Raw genomic sequence first — 17,718 nt, 5'->3', positions numbered from 1 at the left:
CGGGCGGATTGATGGTGGGAGTGGGAATGGGTGGGACTACATTGTCCAGGGGGCCTTGCGGCGCGGAGACGCGCCCACTTCCGGCGGCGCGGCCTTGAAGCATGGGCGTGAGGGAGCGAGTCCGGCGGGCTCTTAAGGAGAAAGCGGGGAGGGGCGGGGAGCGTAGCCGGCGATGGTGCGTGGCGCGTGCGGGGGTGACGGGGCGTGTGTGCGGGTGTGGGATGTGATGGTATGGAGGGCGGTGGCCCGTGTCTCTGCCTCCGGTGAGTGGCAGCGGGCGGTGCAATGAGGGGTGGACGCAGTGGCCAGGAAGAGACCACCCACCCGCCTGAGACCCAGCGTGGGCCCCTTGGAAGCCGGTGGGGGCCACACTCGGGGGCTCGGACGGTGCTGCCCCACTTGGCGGGGCCGGGCCTCGGGACACGGCCGCGGGACCCGAGCTAGTGCCGAAGGAAGAGTGATAGGTGACTGGGAGGAGTGGACCCCCAAGGAGCTGAACTCAGGGAGGGATCTTTTCTTTTTCATTTTTTTGTATTTTTCTGAAGTGAGAAACGGGGAGGTAGGTAGACTCCTGCATGCGCCCTCCGGGGATCCACCCCTGCATGCTCACCAGGGGTCAATCTTCTACCCATCTGGGGCGTTGCTCTGTTGCTTAGCAACTGAGCTCTTGTTAGCGCCTGAGGCGAAACTTTGGAGCCCTCCTCAGCGCAGGGGCCAACTTTGCTCCAATGGAGCCTTGGCTGTGGGAAGGCAAGAGAGAGATAGAGAGAAAGGAGAGGGGGTCAGGGTAGAAAAGCAAATGGGCACTTATGTGTGCCCTGGGCAGAAATGGAACCCAGGACTTTCACATGCTGGGCAGACGCTTTAACACTGAGACAACTGTCCAGGGCCCAGGAAGGGATCTTGACTTGCCTGGTGGTGGCGGCATGTGCCCGGACACTCCTGGGAGACAGCGCAGCCTCTCGGGGAGCGCTGCTGCTCTTCACAGAGGACCCCAGTGTGGATACGTCTCATCCCACATGTCACAATGGGGCAGGACCCGGGAGGCCAGCCTCATCTTGATGGCTTTAGTCAACTTCTGGTTCCTCCTCTTCTCAGTTCTCTGTCCCAACCCCACACCAGCGAGTGTAGGCAGGGGTGGGGGGTGGGGGAGGTGGAAGTGCTGCTCAGTGGTCACCTCTGTTAGAACCAACACAAGGTGGCATGTCAACTGTCACTGAAAGAGTGACAGAAGAACAAGTGCCAGCCCCAGCCGCGGCACAGTGAGGAAAGCATCCTTGCCGTGCGCGTGCGTGGAGGTGGCGGGATTGATTCCCCGTCAGGGCGCGAGAGCCACGCGGTGAGCGCACAACTAAGTGGGCCGGCAAGTTGAAGCGTCTCTCTTTTCTCCATCTCTCTCTCTCTCTCTCTCTCTCTCCCCCTCCCTTCTTTCCCCCCCCCTGAAATCAATGAAAATCTCTTTCTCTTTCCCCTCTCCCTTTTCTCCCCCCTTGAAATCAATGAAAATCTCTCTCTCTCTCTCTCTCTCTCTCACTCCCTTCTCTCTCCCCTTCAAATCAATCTCTCTCTCAAATCAATAGAAAAAGTGGTTTGAAAGCGCTGCTCATAGCCACATTGTCTGCTTCTTCCACTGCATGCTGTCATGGTAGCTAATGGTTACTGCAGTGTGAGTCAGACACAGTTCGGAGACTTTTTGGTGGAGTGTCAACCCCAAACCTCAGAATATTGTGACATGGAAACTGCCTGTCTCCTTCTCACAGATGAGGACTCGGAAACATAGAGAGGACAAGTAATCACTAGGAAGAGGAGCCCAGGATTCAGATCTAGGACACGCTGACTCCACAGTCCCACTCCATGCTGGCTCTCATGTAATAATCCCCATCACAGGAGCTTCAGGTAGGTTTTCTTTTTCAATTTTTAATTTTAATTTATTTATTTGAGACAAACAGGGAGAGAGAGGCAGCAACATCTAGCTGCTCCTGTATGTGCCCTGACCAGGAATCAAACCAGCAACCTCCATGCTCCGGGCCAGTGCTCCAACCAACAGAGCTATCCAGCCAGGGCTTAATAATTTTTAATGATTTTTAGAAAGAGAGGCAGGAAGAGAGAGGGGAGGGAGAAGGGAAGCATTTTTGGTTGCTTCCCGTGTGTGCCCTGACCAGGGATCAAACCTGCGATCTTGTTTCAGGAGGATGCTTTTAACCAACTAACCAGCCTGGGCCAAGGTAGGTTTTTTTTTTAACCACTTTTGACTGTTGACAAAACTGACTCTGAGAAGATAAATAATCTCAAGATTTCATATACAAAAAAACCTCCACAGAGCATTTTTTTTCCTTAAATTTTCTGACCCAATTTCTCTTTATGTAAAGTGGAGCTGATACTATTATGTACTTTATAGTACTGTTAAAAAGATGAAATAAGCCCATTCCTCCATACTTGTGTGCTCCCTGCCACATAGTAAGTGCTCAATAAATGTTCACATTTATCATTGTGATAATGTTTTCAGAAAGCAGTGAAGTTTAGAGGAAAGAAACTAGAACTCTTCCTAATAGAGGAGAGTTGGCTGGGGGTGGGGTTAGGGTGAGGGATTTTTTTTTTTTTAATGAAGTGGGTTTTTAAAAAAAAAATTATTTTGATTACAGCAAGAGAGTAGGGGAGGGTGGAAAGAGAGACAGGAACATCAAGCTGTTCCGGTAAGTGCCCTGACTGGGAATCGAACCGGCAACCTCTGTGCCTTGGGACCATGCTCTAACCAATAGAGCTATCTGGCTGGGACAATAGGAGGGGCTTTTTAAAAATTATTGTCACAAAGCAAAATGTGAACCCAGGTCTGCTGACAGGTTTTGATTTGACGATCTGAAAGTCATGTTGACTCTCTGGGGAAGAGGGCTTTTTCCACATGTCACAGACACTATACGAATCCTAGCTACTTATTAGACGGGATGCATTTTCTCTTATATTCTGGTGTGTGCTTGAGCAAATAGTTTGGGTGATAGAGTCAGACAGACCTAGGCTGGTGACTGGCCTCCATTATTTACAAGCTGTGTAACTTGTGCAGAAGACTTCACTTCCCAGAGATTTATTTTTTTTTTGTATTTTTTCTGAAGTGAAAAGTAGGGAGGCAGACTCCCACATGTGCCTGACCAGAATACACCTGGCATGCCCACCAGGGGGCGATGCTCTGCCCATCTGGGCTGTTGCTCCGCTGCAACTGGAGCCTGAGGTGGTGCTATGAGCCGTCCTCAATGCCCAGGCCAGCTTTGCTCCAATGGAGCCTTGGCTGCAGGAGGGGAAGAGAGAGACAGAGAGAAAGGAGAGGGGGTAGGGTGGAGAAGCAGATGGGTGCTTCTCCTGTGTGCCCCGCCCTGGAATCGAACCCGGGACTTCCGCACACCTGGCCAATGTTCTACTGCTGATTCAACTGGCTAGGGCCCCCAGGGATTTCATGTGTGAAATGTGATAGTATTTCTTATTTTCTTTAAGATTGTGGAAGCTGAATCAGTATTAACGCATGCAACCTACCATATACATCTCTGTTAATGAACGGGTGGCCCTGAGAGATGGAGAGGTGCTCAGCCTGAACCCTCAGGGCAGAGCCCCAGCTGTGAATTACAGGTCTCCCATCCAGTGTCTGGACCCAGTGGCCGTTCAAGGGGAGTAAGAGTGAAAACAGAGGGACCCGAAGGGAACAGTCTCTAGACTCTGATTCTTAGAGTTGCTCAGTCTCTCACTGCTCCCTTCTCCTCTCTCAGCTCTGCCCTCTCAGGGTACAGCCTTTACAATGAGGAGCCAGGAAGAGGAGGAGGCGATGGGAATTGAACTCCTTAGAACCATGTCCCCGGTGAGTTAGCATACCTTCTTTCCTCACAATACAGTCTTGCTTTTCAGGATTTTGGTAACGCTTGTTTCCATCTGAAAATTGTCTGCCTAATAAATAGTTCCACCCCTTGGGCCTGGTGTATTTTCTCCTTTTTTGATGAGTGATGAGGTCACAGGGACAGACTTTCAACAGCTCAGTGTCACCTCAGAGCTTCCTCCTTCCTCTTTCTATTTGTTTTTTCTTCATTCAAGAAATGACCCACCTGAGCCCTTCTCTTGGACTCAGTCCTTTTGTAAGTATCTGACTGCACAGAAATACAGTCCTTGGAGGAAGTTTGAGAGCCACAGTCTGCCTAGTTCTTAAGTCCCCATCCTGGTTCTCAGGGAGCTTGCAATCTGTTGGAGAAATGAAAAGGCAGCAAACATTTATTTATATGACATGATTAATACTGCATGTGGAGGGAAGACTTCCTGTGGAGCAGTGGGAAAGGGTCATTAATAGCCCATCAAAGCACCTTTGGGTGCATTAGAGAAAGGTGCCCCTGCCTGACCAGGCAGTGGCGCAGAGGATAGAGCGTCAGACTGGGACGCAGAGGACCCAGGTTTGAAACCGCAAGGTCGCCAGCTTGAGTGCGGGCTCATCTGGTTTGAGCAAGGCTCACCAGCTTGAGCCCAAGGTCGCTGGCTTGAGCAAGGGGTCACTTGCTCTGCTGTAGCTCCCCCCCACCCCGTCAAGGCACATATGAGAAAGCAGTCAATGAACAACTAAGGTGTTGCAATGAAGACTTGATGCTTCTCATTCTCTCTCCCTTCCTGTCTGTCTGTCCCTCTGTCCCTCTCTCTGTCTCTCTCTGTCTTGGTCACAAAGAAAAAGAAACAGGTGCCCCTTCCTCTGTACTGGTGAAGCTCTGTGACAGGCCACAGTCTAGTGAGAGAAAATTGACTTTACTGTAGCTCCATTTTGCCTCCTTGGGGAGGAGGTTGGGAGGACATGGATCACACAGTAAGTGCTTCCTGAAGGAAATGGAGGAAAGACAACTCAGAACAGTGAAATGGTTTTTAGGTTATATCAAAAACACAACAAGCAGCTTATATCAAGGCCAATTTTTTTTTTACCCAATAAAATACCAAAAAATTAGAAATAGAACTTGTTTTTTAGAGCCCGTGGTTAGGAAATTCAGCCTATGTAACACAACACATGTTGTTTTACATGTGCTTACCTCATATGATCTCTCCTGATACTGCTCAGCAGATCATCAAAAAACAACTTACTAAATGTGCTCCTTCTCTCTCTATCTCTTTCTTTTTTTTTTTTTTTTTTTCTTGAGAGAGACAGACGGGAAGGGAGATAGTTGAGAAGCATCAATTCTTTATTGCAGCTCCTTAGTCTCCTTAGTTGTTCATTGATTGTTTTCTCATGTACCTGAACTGGGGGGCTACAGCAGAGCAAGTGACCCCTGGAAGCCAGCAACCTTGGGCTTCAAGGCAGTGAGTGACCTTTGGGCTCAAGCCAGAGACCATGGGATCAGGTCTAAGATCCCGTGCTCAAGCCGGTGACCCCATGCTCAAGCTGGATGGTCCCGTGCTCAAGCCAGCAACCCTGCACTCAAAACGACAACCTCAGAGTTTCGAACCTGGGTCCTCAGTGTCCCAGGCTATGCTCTATCCACTGCGCCACCACGTAGTCAAGCTAGACCAGGCACGGCCAACATACAGCCCGCAGGCCAGATCCGGCCCCATAATGAGTTTATGCAGCCCGCGATTAAATTTTTAATATTCTCCACTACTTTAAAATCTCAGCTACTCAGAAGTGGAAGCGTCTTTGATTATTGGAAATTGAGATATTTAAGAAGATAGTGATACACGGAAAAGAATTCTGCATGTGACTAATCTAGGGTTAACTTCTAATAATTGGTTGAATGGATTCGTGATACTTCTTTATTTTTTAAAAAAATTCCATTATAAAGATTTACAACTTGTGTACTCGTCTGTACTTGATATGAACTGTTTGATGTTTAGCAGCGATGTGAAACCCACATTTTTTTAGGTGGAGTTTGCCAGTGCGCACCCAGGTCAAACAATTCGTTATTTTTGTGGTCAAGTGTGCTGAATCAAGTGGCATTGAAGCATAGACAGTAGCTGCAGTTGATAACTGAAAACGTGTCCAGGCTGTTTGTAAAACGAAATAATTGTTTTATTTGCGCTATAACCCCCTTCAAGCTCATTCTATTAATTAAATATTGTTTCAGTTGATTGCGATACAGTTTGGATATTTATATAGTATGTAATTATATTTTTATTAAAATAATATTGTATATTTAAATTTTTTTTCACTCACATTTATTCATAAAAAAATTACATAATAAAATTTGTTAAACGAATCGTTTTTGTATTTAAAATATTTTAATTTTAGTATTTCATCCAGCCCGTGAAAAAAGTTTTTCTAATCTGGCCCCGGGGGCAAAAACTGTTGAGCTAGACATTTCTCTTCTAATTCAAATATATTTTTATTTGGAAGTAAAAGAATGTTGCCAGGCATTTTTTCCTTTCATTTTTTTTTTTTTTTTTTTTTTTTTAAGGTTTTCTTTTTTTTTTTTTTTTTAGAGGCAGAGATAGACAGGGACAGACAGACAGGAACAGAGAGAGATGAGAAGCATCAATCATCAGTTTCTCGTTGCGCCTTGCGACTTCTTAGTTGTTCATTGATTGCTTTCTCACACGTGCCTTGACCACGGGCCTTCAGCAGACCGAGTAACCCCCTGCTGGAGCCAGCGACCTTGGGTCCAAGCTGGCGAGCTCTTTGCTCAAGCCAGATGAGCCCGCGTGCGACCTCTGGGGTCTCGAACCTGGGTACTTCCGCATCCCAGTCCGACGCTCTATCCACTGCGCCACCGCCTGGTCAGGCTCCTTTCATTTTTTTAAACACACCTCTTAACATCTTCAGAACACTAAAATTGGCCCTGGCCGGTTGCTTGGTGGATAGAGCGTCCGCCCTGCATATGGACATCCTGGGTTCAATTTTTGGTCAGGGCACCCAGGAGAAGCCACCATCTGCTTCTCCTCCTCCCTCTCCCTCTTCTCTCTCTCTTCCCTTCCCTCAGCCAGTGGCTCAGTTGATTCGAGCATGGCCCCAGGCGCTGGGGATAGCTCGGTTGGTCCAAGGGAGTCAGCTCTAGGCACTAAAAATGGCTTTGTTGATTTGAGCATTGGCCACAGATAGGGGTTGCCAGGTGGATCCCGGTCGGAGTGCATGAAGGAGTCTGCCTCACTATTTCCCTTCCTCTCACCTAAAAAAAAAAGGAACCCCAAGATTTCTTAGTGGATTGGAAGCATGTTCATCAAGTCTGCATCCTTCACACGTTCCCTTGTAGTCCCAGAACTCAGGCTCTTTAATTTCTCCATGTAGAAAGGTTATATAACTACTAACATAGATAAAATAATTTAATACTTGATGATATTATTTTGAATGCAGTCAACTTTTCTTTTTTTTAATTAATTTTTTTTTAGTGAGAAGCAGGGAGGCAGAGAGACAGACTTGCGCATTTGCTCAACCGGGATCCACCCAGCATGCGCACCAGGGTGCCCATCTGGGGCAATGTTCTCTTGTTCAGCAAACGAGCTCTTTTTAGCACCTGAGGCAGAGGCCACAAAGCCATCCTCAGTGCCCAAGGCCAACTCGCTCCAACCAATAGAACCATCGCTATGGGAGGTGGGATTGGAGAGAGAGAAGGGGGGAGGGGGTGAAGAAGCAGATGGTCACTTCTCCTTCTCCTTTGTGCCCTGACTGGGAATTGATTACAGGACATCCACATGCCAGGCTGATGCTCTACCACTGATTCAACTGGCCAAGGCCCACAGTCAAGTTTTTAAATAAATGCTTTTAAATTTCATAGAATTGTAAGTGCTCTAACAGCAGAGAGTATCTTTCATATTTTGTCATTTTCCCTAATATGTACAATATAACTAGGCAAAAACGATTTCCAGTAACTAGCACACAGCTGGATCAGTTAGACCCCCAGTACAGTTACTAATGTACATAGTTGAGTTTTCCCCAAAAGGAGAACAGTATAGTAATCCTTTACCCTAGAGCCAGCTGCGTGGGGACACGAACACTGACTGAGCAAGAGTATACACTTGTGTCGTTTCAGAATTTAGTGACTTTCACAGATGTGGCCATAGACTTTTCCCAAGATGAGTGGGAATGGCTGGATCTTGCTCAAAGAACTTTGTACAAGAAAGTGATGTTGGAGAACTACCAGAACCTGGTGTCTGTGGGTAAGAGGATCAGCCTTCTTCACCTCCCCATGGGATTTCTTTTCACCTCAGTCATCTCTCATACCTTTCTATTTACTTTTTATAAAGTGAGAGGTGGGAAGGCAGAGATAGACTCCCCCATGCACCCTGACTGGCAAGCCCCCTACCGGACAATGCTCTGCCCATCTGGGGCTGCTGCTCTGTTGCTCAGCAACTGAGCTATTTTAGTGCTTGAGGCAAGGCCACACAGAGCCATCCTCAGTGCCTGGGGCCAACTTGTTTAAACTGTTTGAGCCATGGCTACGGGAAGGGAAGAGAAAGAGAGAGAGGAAAGAGACAGAAGGCAGAGGGTGGAGAAGCAGATGGATCACTTCTCCTGTGTGCCCTGACTGGGAATTAAACCCAGGACTTCCACACACCAAGCGGACCCTCTACCACTGAACCAACCGGCCAGGGCCGCTCATACATTTATCAGCATTTTTCTACAATATCCGTCTTCTCTCAATACCATTTGGACTGGGGCATAGTTCTGGAATAGCTAGACCATAGCCAATTTTTTTATCTTTTCTTATATACAGGTCTTTCCCTTTCTAAACCAGATGTGATCTCCTTACTGGAGCAAGATAGAGAGCCCTGGACGATGAATGGAGAGATGCCAGGAGGCCTGTGCCCAGGTAGGTGCAGGATTACTAGTGCTGGGAAAACCATCCTCAAAATGTTTCTTCTAAGACTTGTTGGAAAACACTTCTCAAAATCCCTTCCACTTTCTAACATCTTATTTTAACTCCCATTTTTATTTATTTCTGGAGTTGTTTTTTTTTTTAATCGTTTTCTCTTTTTTAAAACTAACCCCCATTGTTTAAATGCATCTTCTGTTCCTCACTGGTGTGATGTACCACTTGTACCTTTCCTGATTTCCCACAAATCCCAATCTGTTTCCTTTTTTTCTTTCTCTTTTTTTTGAAGAGAGAGTGTTAGGAAGGGAGAGAGAGCGTGAAAAGCATTAATTCGTAGTTGCTTTCAATTTGGTGCCTTGACTGGGGCTGAGTCAGTATCCCCTTGCTCAAGCCAGCAGCCTTGGGTTTTTTATAACATGTGACAGAGACAGATAAGGACAGACAAATGGGAAGGGAGAGATGAGAAGCATCAATTCTTTGTTGCAGTACCTTAGTTGTTCATTAATTGCTTTCTCATATGTGCCTTGACTGGGGGCTATAGCAGACCAAGCGACCACTTGCTCAAACCAGATGAATCCATGCCCTAGCTGACGACCTTGGAGTCTCGAACCTGGGTCCTCTGTGTCCCAGATTGACGCTCTATCCACTGCACCACCGCCTGGTCAGGCTCAAGCTGGCGAGCTTTGGGATCATGTGGACGATCCCCCACTCAAGCCAGGAACTCCATGCGGATGAACCCATGCTCATAGCCAACTACCCTGTGGCTTTGACCAGCAACCTTAGCATTCTGTGTCCATGCTTTATTCACTGTGCCACCACTCATCAGGCAAAACATTTCCTGTTTTGAAAATATGTGTTTATTGGGTTTACAAGTATAGTTCTGTTGTTTTTCTTCTTTGTTGTTATTTCTTCTTCTTTTGTTGTTTATATGTGGTTTTTTCCTCTTTCACACTATCCCAGCCTTTGAATTGTAAAGTGTTTTAGGCCCCAAGTTGTTACTTTCATGTCTGTATGTATTTTTAAATCTGTATTTTAAAATTCACCGACTTGAGACCCCTAATATCATCTTTGATATTCGTATGAAAGATGAGTAAGTTACTCATTAATGTTACCTCCTGTCTCTTGATCATCTTTCACTTTTATTATAGTCATTGGGATTTTGGGCCCAGTTTATTTTTCTTCAAACTTTTTTTTCTTTTATTTACAGAGACAGAGAGAGAGTCAGAGAGAGGGATCGACAGGGACAGACAGACAGGAACGGAGAGATGAGAAGCATTAGTTTTTCATTGTGACATCTTAGTTGTCTATTGATTGCTTTCTCATATGTGCCTTGACTGCGGGCCTTCAGCTGACTTGTTCAAGCCAGCGACCTTGGGCTCAAGCTGATGAGCTGTGCTTAAACCAGATGAGCCCTCGCTCAAGCTGGCGACCTCGGGGTCTCTAACCTGGGTCTTCTGCATCCCAGTCCGACACTCTATCCACTGCGCCACCGCCTGGTCAGGCTCTTCAAACTTAACTATTTATTTTTCCCTGCCTGGCTTGAAAGCTATTTTTCTGGTCTAGAGAAAACTAGTTAACAGCTTGTAGATATACAGTGCAGGGAAATGAGCCTCATGTGAGAGGGTTCCAGTTTGTTCTGTGGCTGGAGTGTGACCCTTTCCTGTTTTCAGTTCTCATATTTCCAAGAAGAGAACTGTTGGTAGGTCACTAATAATCCTAGTGATGTATGTTCATAAATAATGTGAAAAATGAATTAAGAATCAAAGTGAAGCCTGGCCTGTGGTGGCACAGTGGATGGGTTGTTGACCTGGAGTGCTTAGGTCGTTGGTTTGAAACCCTGGGCTTACCTGGTCAAGGCCCATACAACAAGCAACCAGTGAACAACTAAAGTGAAGCAACTAGCCCTGGCTGGTTCGGCAGGTTGGTTAGCATTGTCCAGGTACATAGGGGTTGCCAGTTTGATCCCAGTTCAGGGCACAAACAGGAACAGGTTAATGCTTTATTCACTGTGCCACCACCCATCTCTGTCACCCTTCCTCTCTGTCAAAATCAATAAATAAAATTTAAAGGAAAATAAAAGGAATAAAAAATATAAAGTGAAGCAACTATAACTTGATTCATCTTGCTCCCCCCACTCCCTTCTCTCTCTGTAAAATCAAGTCAATATTAAAATATTTTAAAAAGAAACAAAGAACAATTTGGCCCTGGCCAGTTGGCTTAGCCATAGAGTGTCAGCCCGGCATGTGGAAGTCCCGGGTTCGATTTCCGGCCAGGACACACAGGAGAAGCGACTATCTACTTCTCCACCCCTCCCCCTCTCCTTCCTCTCTGTCTCTCTCTTCCTCTCTCACAGCCATGGGTTGGTTAGAGCAAGTTGGCCTGGGCACTGAAGATGGCTCCATGGCCTCCACCTCAGTCACTAAAATAGCTCTGTTGCGGAGAAGTGAGGCAACAGCCCTAGCTGGGCATAGCCTCACCACATAGGAGGCTTGCTGGGTGGATCCTGGTGTGGCTGCAGGCAGAAATCTCTGCCCAATTCTCTGCCTTCCTGCTTCTCACTTAAGAAAAAAAAAAATCAAATTTAAGATATTAGAAAAAGAGCAAAATAAATCTCAAGGGAAACCTAAATAAGTTATATATTATTATACTGCTAGAACAAAAAGTATGAGTAAATGAATTAGAAAACAGATATGAAATTAAGTCAATAGGTGTTTCTTTAGAATATCAATAAAACATAAACTGTCAAGATTGAGAGAAAACACAAGAAGAGAAAGAAATAATGATAAATAACCAACAATGCAAAAGTACTTAAAAGAATCATATGGATCTATTTTCCTCAACTCTCTCTATAAATAAATTGAAAAATTAGATTAAACAAGTAATATTTTAAGAAATGAGAATTTCAACAGACCAATTACAACTGAAGAAATATAGAAAGTTATCTAAGAACTGACTTCCCCAAGAAAAGCAGCTACTGCAAATAGTTGCACAAATAAATTCTATGAAACCTTTAAGGAAAAATATCAACATTGGTTAAAATATTTTGTGACAGAGAATTAAAAAGAACTTGGAAAAGAATGTGTTAATAAAGACAGCATAACATTTGATACCAAAATCTTACTAAAACAGCATCCAAAAAGGAAATCACAGACAAATCTCAATTGTGACTGTTCACATAAAATCTTACAAGTCATTTTGAAATAATATACCATAGCCAAGGAGGCTTTATTCTAGAAATGTTTTTCATTGCCTAACTTCATCTAAGAACTTTCAAAAAAAATTAACCTCTGTGGGCTTTAGTAACTGTTTGATTCAGCTCATTTTATTTGGGAAGCTTCCATTCTAACATTAAATAAAGGAGACATTTGCTTTTTAATGTCTTTCAGACTTGGAATACGTGTGGATGACGAAAGGATTATCTCCAAACCAGGACATTTATGAAGGAAAATTATCCCAGGTAATGATAACAGAAAGGCTTACAAGCTATGATAACCATCCATGTTCCACTTTAGGGGATAAGTATAAAGGTGAGGACCTCTTTGAAAGGGAGCTGGTAAGTCAGAAGCCACATTTTAGGCAAGAGACAATCAGTCACACAGATGCATTTATTGAGAAGAGAGACCACTCTAACAAATTGAGGACAGTTCTTCGTCTGAATACATTATCTTACATGAAACACATATTTCCCACGGAAGAGAGAATAGACAATTTTGACACAGACAAGGGAAACGTAAAAACCCATTCATTGGTCAGAAAACACAAGCAAGTCCACAGAGAAAAGAAACTTCTGAAATGTCAAGACTGTGAGAAAACTTTCAGCAAAATCTCCACCCTTACTCTTCATCAAAGAATTCATACTGGAGAGAAACCCTACGAGTGTATGGAGTGCGGAAAAAGCTTCAGCCAGAGTGCGCACCTCGCTCAACATCAGAGAATCCACACAGGAGAAAAACCCTTCGCATGTCCTGAATGTGGGAAAGCCTTCACTCAGAATGCTCATCTTATTCAACATCAGAGAGTTCATACCGGAGAAAAGCCATATCAGTGTAAGCAGTGCACGAAAGCCTTCAGTCAGCTTGCACACCTTGCTCAGCACCAGAGGGTGCACACGGGAGAGAAGCCCTATGAATGCACTGAGTGTGGCAAGGCCTTCAGTGATTGTTCATCCCTGGCCCACCATCGAAGAATTCACAGTGGAAAGAGACCTTATGAATGTGTCGACTGTGGGAAAAGCTTCAGGCAGAATGCTTCTCTTCTACGTCATCGGAGATACTTTCACACTGGGGAGAGACCCTTTGACTGCATCGATTGTGGAAAGGCCTTCACAGATCACATAGGACTCATTCAGCATAAAAGAATCCATACCGGAGAGAGACCTTACCGATGTAGTATGTGTGGGAAGGCCTTCAGCCACGGTTCATCCCTGACCGTGCATCAGAGAATTCACACGGGAGAAAAACCCTATGAGTGTGCACTCTGTGAGAAAGCCTTCAGCCACCGCGGCTCTCTTACTCTCCATCAAAGAGTTCATACTGGAGAGAAGCCCTACGAATGTAAGGAGTGTGGGAAGGCGTTTCGGCAGAGCACACACCTCGCTCACCATCAGAGGGTACACACAGGAGAGAAGCCTTATGCATGTAAGGACTGCAGCAAGGCCTTCAGCCAGAATGCACACCTTGTACAGCATCAGAAAATACACACTGGGGAGAAGCCCTATGCATGTATCGAATGCGGAAAGGCCTTCAGTCAAATTGCACACCTTGTTCAGCACCAGAGGGTCCACACCGGCGAGAAGCCTTATGAATGTGTCGAATGTGGGAAGGCCTTCAGTGACGGTTCCTATCTTGTTCAACATCAGAGACTCCACACGGGAAAAAGACCTTACGAGTGCCTCGAATGTGGGAAGGCATTCAGACAGAGGGCATCCCTGATTTGTCATCAGAGGTGTCACACAGGAGAGAGACCTTACGAGTGTACTGTCTGTGGGAAAGCCTTCAGCCATCGTAAGTCCCTGACTCTGCATCAGAGAATTCACACTGGGGAGAAACCGTACGAGTGTCAGGAGTGCAGTAAGGCCTTCAGCCAGATCGCGCATCTTACACTCCATCGGAGAATCCATACTGGGGAAAGGCCCTATGAGTGCAAGGAGTGTGGGAAAGCCTTCAGGCAGGGGGTGCACCTTGCACACCATCAGCGAATTCATACTGGAAAGTCATGCTCAGTTCTTCCCTCCTCCTCACCTCCATACCACCAAGTCCTCGAGGTTCCATCTTCTAAATACCCCTAGAATCCATCCACTTGTTCCCAGTCTACATCCCATTATCACACCTTCCGAGATTTGTGCGGTAGCATCAGAGCCATGTCCCCTCCTGCTCCCCTCAACTGCATAATTTTAGCACGGTAGCCAGCTTCAGCTCTTAAAAATAAAATTCTATTTTCATGTTACATACATTTTAAAGACTAGATTCAATGATCCATTTAAAGGGCTTATTAGCACATAATCCTAGGCATGTCATTAGTGCCCTGAAGGTAGAGGTTACCTTACAGCTGCAAATAAAATGAACCCACTGGTCGGATTAAGAAACCTGCAGATTGTAGAGCAGACAGAGGACTTGACTCTGTATGGATGAAGGAAGAACACATTCAGAACTGAAAGATTCTGTGATAACACCAGTAACATGGTGGCTTCCCTCTGTGTGAAGGGAGTCAAGGCCAATCAGAACAAAAGCATTTGGTTGAATGTAGGACTAGGCAGGACACAGTATTAAGAACAAACTCAAAACAAGCTAGAAAATGCACATAGACTCATAGCCGTGAAATAAACTGAAAGGAGCAGTTTAACACTTTGACCTGCAGAAATGCTCCACGACAAAATCCTGGGATATTTCTGTTGTTCCGGAGCGTAGGATAAATACAGTAGAAAGTTGCTCATCTTGTTCTATGACACTGAAGACTGAAACTCAAACAGAGAAACATATATACTACAATTAGCTTAGAAATGTATACATTAAAACAAACATTTTTTAAAGCTAGATGTGTCTCTATAGAAAGACTCAGGCAAAGATGTTTCTCCCATGTTAAGTATGTAAATTCACTGATGGTCCAATAAAAATTTCAATATATTTTTAAGTTGAGAAGCCAATCAATAGTCAGTTAACATGAATTGAGCACTTATGTGCCAGCATTTTAGGTGCTGTGAGGATACAGCAGGGTGCAGAATGTGCAATGAATTTTGGTCCTCACAGATCAGTTGGGGGAAGACACAAAAAATTGATACACATACTATGTGGTATGTGATGTGCCATGGTGAGAACTCATCTAAAGAAGGAGCTAGAGAATTCTAGGAAGAATGCCTTCCTACCCCCTCAGAACACATGAGAGGAGGGAGAGGAGAGGGAAGAACCAGAGGCACAACCATCAGTTACAAAGGGGATGATGAGGATAGTCACGATACTCCCAAGGTTGATAGTTAGGCTCTGAATGTTGCAGGAAGAGAAAACTGACTGTTTAGCAAGAATCATTTGAGTTGTATTCACAGTTTAGCAATAGTGAGTCAGAGGCTGGTGGAGAGTTCGTTTCTTTGTTTTGTTTTTTCCTGGTTGATTTGTAGAGAGACAGATTGAGGAAGGGGGAATTGAAGCATCCGTGTGTTGTTCCACTTAGCTGTGCATTCTGTGATCGCTGCCCGTGTCTGCCCTGACCAGGGATGAAACCCCTGCGGCCTGGGTTTCAGGTGATGCTCTAACCGACTGAGCTAACTGGCCAGGGCCGGAGGGTATTTTTGTTTCTTTTTTTTTAAACAGCCTCATTGAGATATAATTCATATACCGTTATAGTTCACCCATTTGAAGTATACGAGTCAATGACTATGTTCAGAGTTGTGCAATGGTCACCAGTTAATTTTAGGACATTTTCATAACCCACAAAGAAATCCTCTGTCCTCTGGTGTAGTTCCTCTGAACCCTGGAGTAGTTCTCTTACTTGGAGCACCAGAGCTCTTAGGTTCCGTTGTGACTGCTGCCGGTGGCAGTACAGAGGGCTGGGCGTGTGAGAAGAGCTCTTACCTAAAAGACGTAGCTTTTAAAATTTTATTTATTTATCTATTTATCTATTTATTTATTTATTTATTTATTTGTATTTTTCCAAAGTGATAAGCAGGGAGGCAGAAAGACAGACTCCCACATGTGCCCGACTGGGATCCACCCGGCACGCCCACCAGGGGACGATGCTTTGCCCATCTGAGGCGTTGTTCTGTTGCAACCAGAGCCATTCTAGTGCCTGAGATGGAGGCCATGGAGCCATCCTCAGTGCCTGGGCCACCTTTGCTCCAATGGAGCCTTGGCTGCAGGAGGAGAAGAGAGAGATAGCAAGGAAGGAGAGGGGGAAGGGTAGAGAAGCAGATGGGCGCTTCTCCTGTGTGCCCTGGCTGGAAATCAAACCCGGGACTTCTACACGCCAGGCCAACACTCTACCACTGAGCCAACTGGCCAGGGCCAATAGAAGACACAGCTTTTAGAAAGTGAAGCTTTGGAATTCCCTCTTCATCATAAAGCTAGGAGATAGGCGGGCTTATCCAGAATGTGTGGAGGCTTCGGACTCTCCTTATATATATGTGATAAAAAGGATTCTCCATTGCAGTGGGAGAAATGGAGTGATTAAATGGCAGTGGGACACTTATCTTTCTGGAGAGACATAGATCTACCCCGGCACATTAATGGAGCTCTGAAAGATTAAAGATGTAAACTTCATATAGAAAGGTACAAGACAAACTTAGAATATTTTTATAATCTTGGCTTGAGGCAGACCTTCTTAAGTACTGCACATAGCCCAGGAGCTAGTTTTTATGTGATAAACATCAGAGTCAAAGTTAATAGACAAATGAGAGGCTGAAAGAAAATGTTCGCAACAAATCAAGAATAATCCCGATATTCAAAGTGCCGTTACAAATCAGCAATAGTAACATCTGCAACTCCATAAAAAATGGACAGAGCTAACAGCCAGTTCAAAGAAGAGGAAATAAAAATACTAATAAAAATTATCCAGTATCACTAATATTAAGAAAAATGCAAAATCAAGTGATGACATAACTACTTTTTCTCAATAGATTGATTTTAAATCACAAAAGAGGGGTAATACTCAGTTTTGGTGAATGTGTGAGAAGACAATTCTATTGTCAGTTACATAAGTTGCTGTATGTATGTACTATTTGAATCAATATTCCTCTGAAACCAAAGTGTACAAAGATAGGTAAATATATAATGGCATAAAAAAATTTTTTTTTTTGGTGGCCCGTACAGGGAACGAACCCTAAAAAAATGTTTTAAGTGGTAAACTATTAGGGTAAATGGTAAGTTAATTGTTGTGTATCCATTCAATAGGACTATGCAGTTGAAAAAAAGAAATATAAATGTGTGTATAGGCATAGAAAGATAACTTCTATACTAAATTAATTTTTTCAGACCTGTATTCTATAATTGTGATATGAAAAATAAAACCTAAATTATATATATTTCTGTTTTTCTCTGCCTGTTTTTTCTTGCCTCCTCCTTTTGACTACACCATCTCTTCTTTTCCTTGGAGTAACTGGCCATCCCTGCCATGTGATTCTGATGGGCCTGGTTGATCAGATTCTCTGGATTTTGAAATGCAGTTGAATTTATGTAGTCCAGTGCAACACTCTCAAGGGGGTGATGCTGTTGTTCTTGTGTTTTTTGATTTTGTGCTTTCTAAGGTTGTAATCCCTCAAGCCACCCATTATCGTTACAATACCTCATTTCTGACTCATACTGCTCATTTTCTAGCAATTAAACAAACTTAACCGATACAGAATTGGGTGTGAAGATTGGATAATAGGCAATAGGACCTTCAGAAAATTTGAGATGATAAAGATCAGTTTGGGGATGAAACGGGGCAAGTGAGACTCCTGTTTCTTTTGTAGCCTAGGAAAATAGTAACTAGTGATGTTGGC

At 44.6% G+C, this 17,718-nt stretch overlaps 1 protein-coding gene across 5 annotated transcripts in view; it reads left to right on the top strand.

The window, feature by feature from the left end:
* Positions 1 to 114: 114 nt before the first annotated feature.
* ZNF470 (zinc finger protein 470) overlaps positions 115 to 17,718 on the top strand; it is a 33,352-nt gene continuing 15,748 nt past the window's right edge. The window contains exons 1-7 of one of the 5 annotated variants that reach the window (XM_066270910.1): positions 115 to 175; positions 1,761 to 1,896; positions 2,189 to 2,225; positions 3,753 to 3,841; positions 7,968 to 8,094; positions 8,652 to 8,747; positions 12,137 to 17,206. In XM_066270910.1, coding sequence (XP_066127007.1) covers positions 3,782 to 3,841; positions 7,968 to 8,094; positions 8,652 to 8,747; positions 12,137 to 14,037 — 2,184 coding nt within the window. In that variant the 5' untranslated portion in view covers positions 115 to 175; positions 1,761 to 1,896; positions 2,189 to 2,225; positions 3,753 to 3,781 and the 3' untranslated portion in view covers positions 14,038 to 17,206. Of the gene's footprint in view, positions 176 to 1,760; positions 1,897 to 2,188; positions 2,226 to 3,752; positions 3,842 to 7,967; positions 8,095 to 8,651; positions 8,748 to 12,136; positions 17,207 to 17,718 lie in introns of those variants that run through there. The other 4 variants (XM_066270911.1, XM_066270909.1, XM_066270914.1 and 1 more) reach the window with 4 other exon arrangements.

Source organism: Saccopteryx bilineata, chromosome 3 (genome assembly GCF_036850765.1).
Source record: "Saccopteryx bilineata isolate mSacBil1 chromosome 3, mSacBil1_pri_phased_curated, whole genome shotgun sequence".
Classification (NCBI taxonomy): domain Eukaryota; kingdom Metazoa; phylum Chordata; class Mammalia; order Chiroptera; family Emballonuridae; genus Saccopteryx; species Saccopteryx bilineata.
Note: the sequence above shows the minus strand (reverse complement) of the source record. Positions and strands in the feature narration are given on the sequence as shown.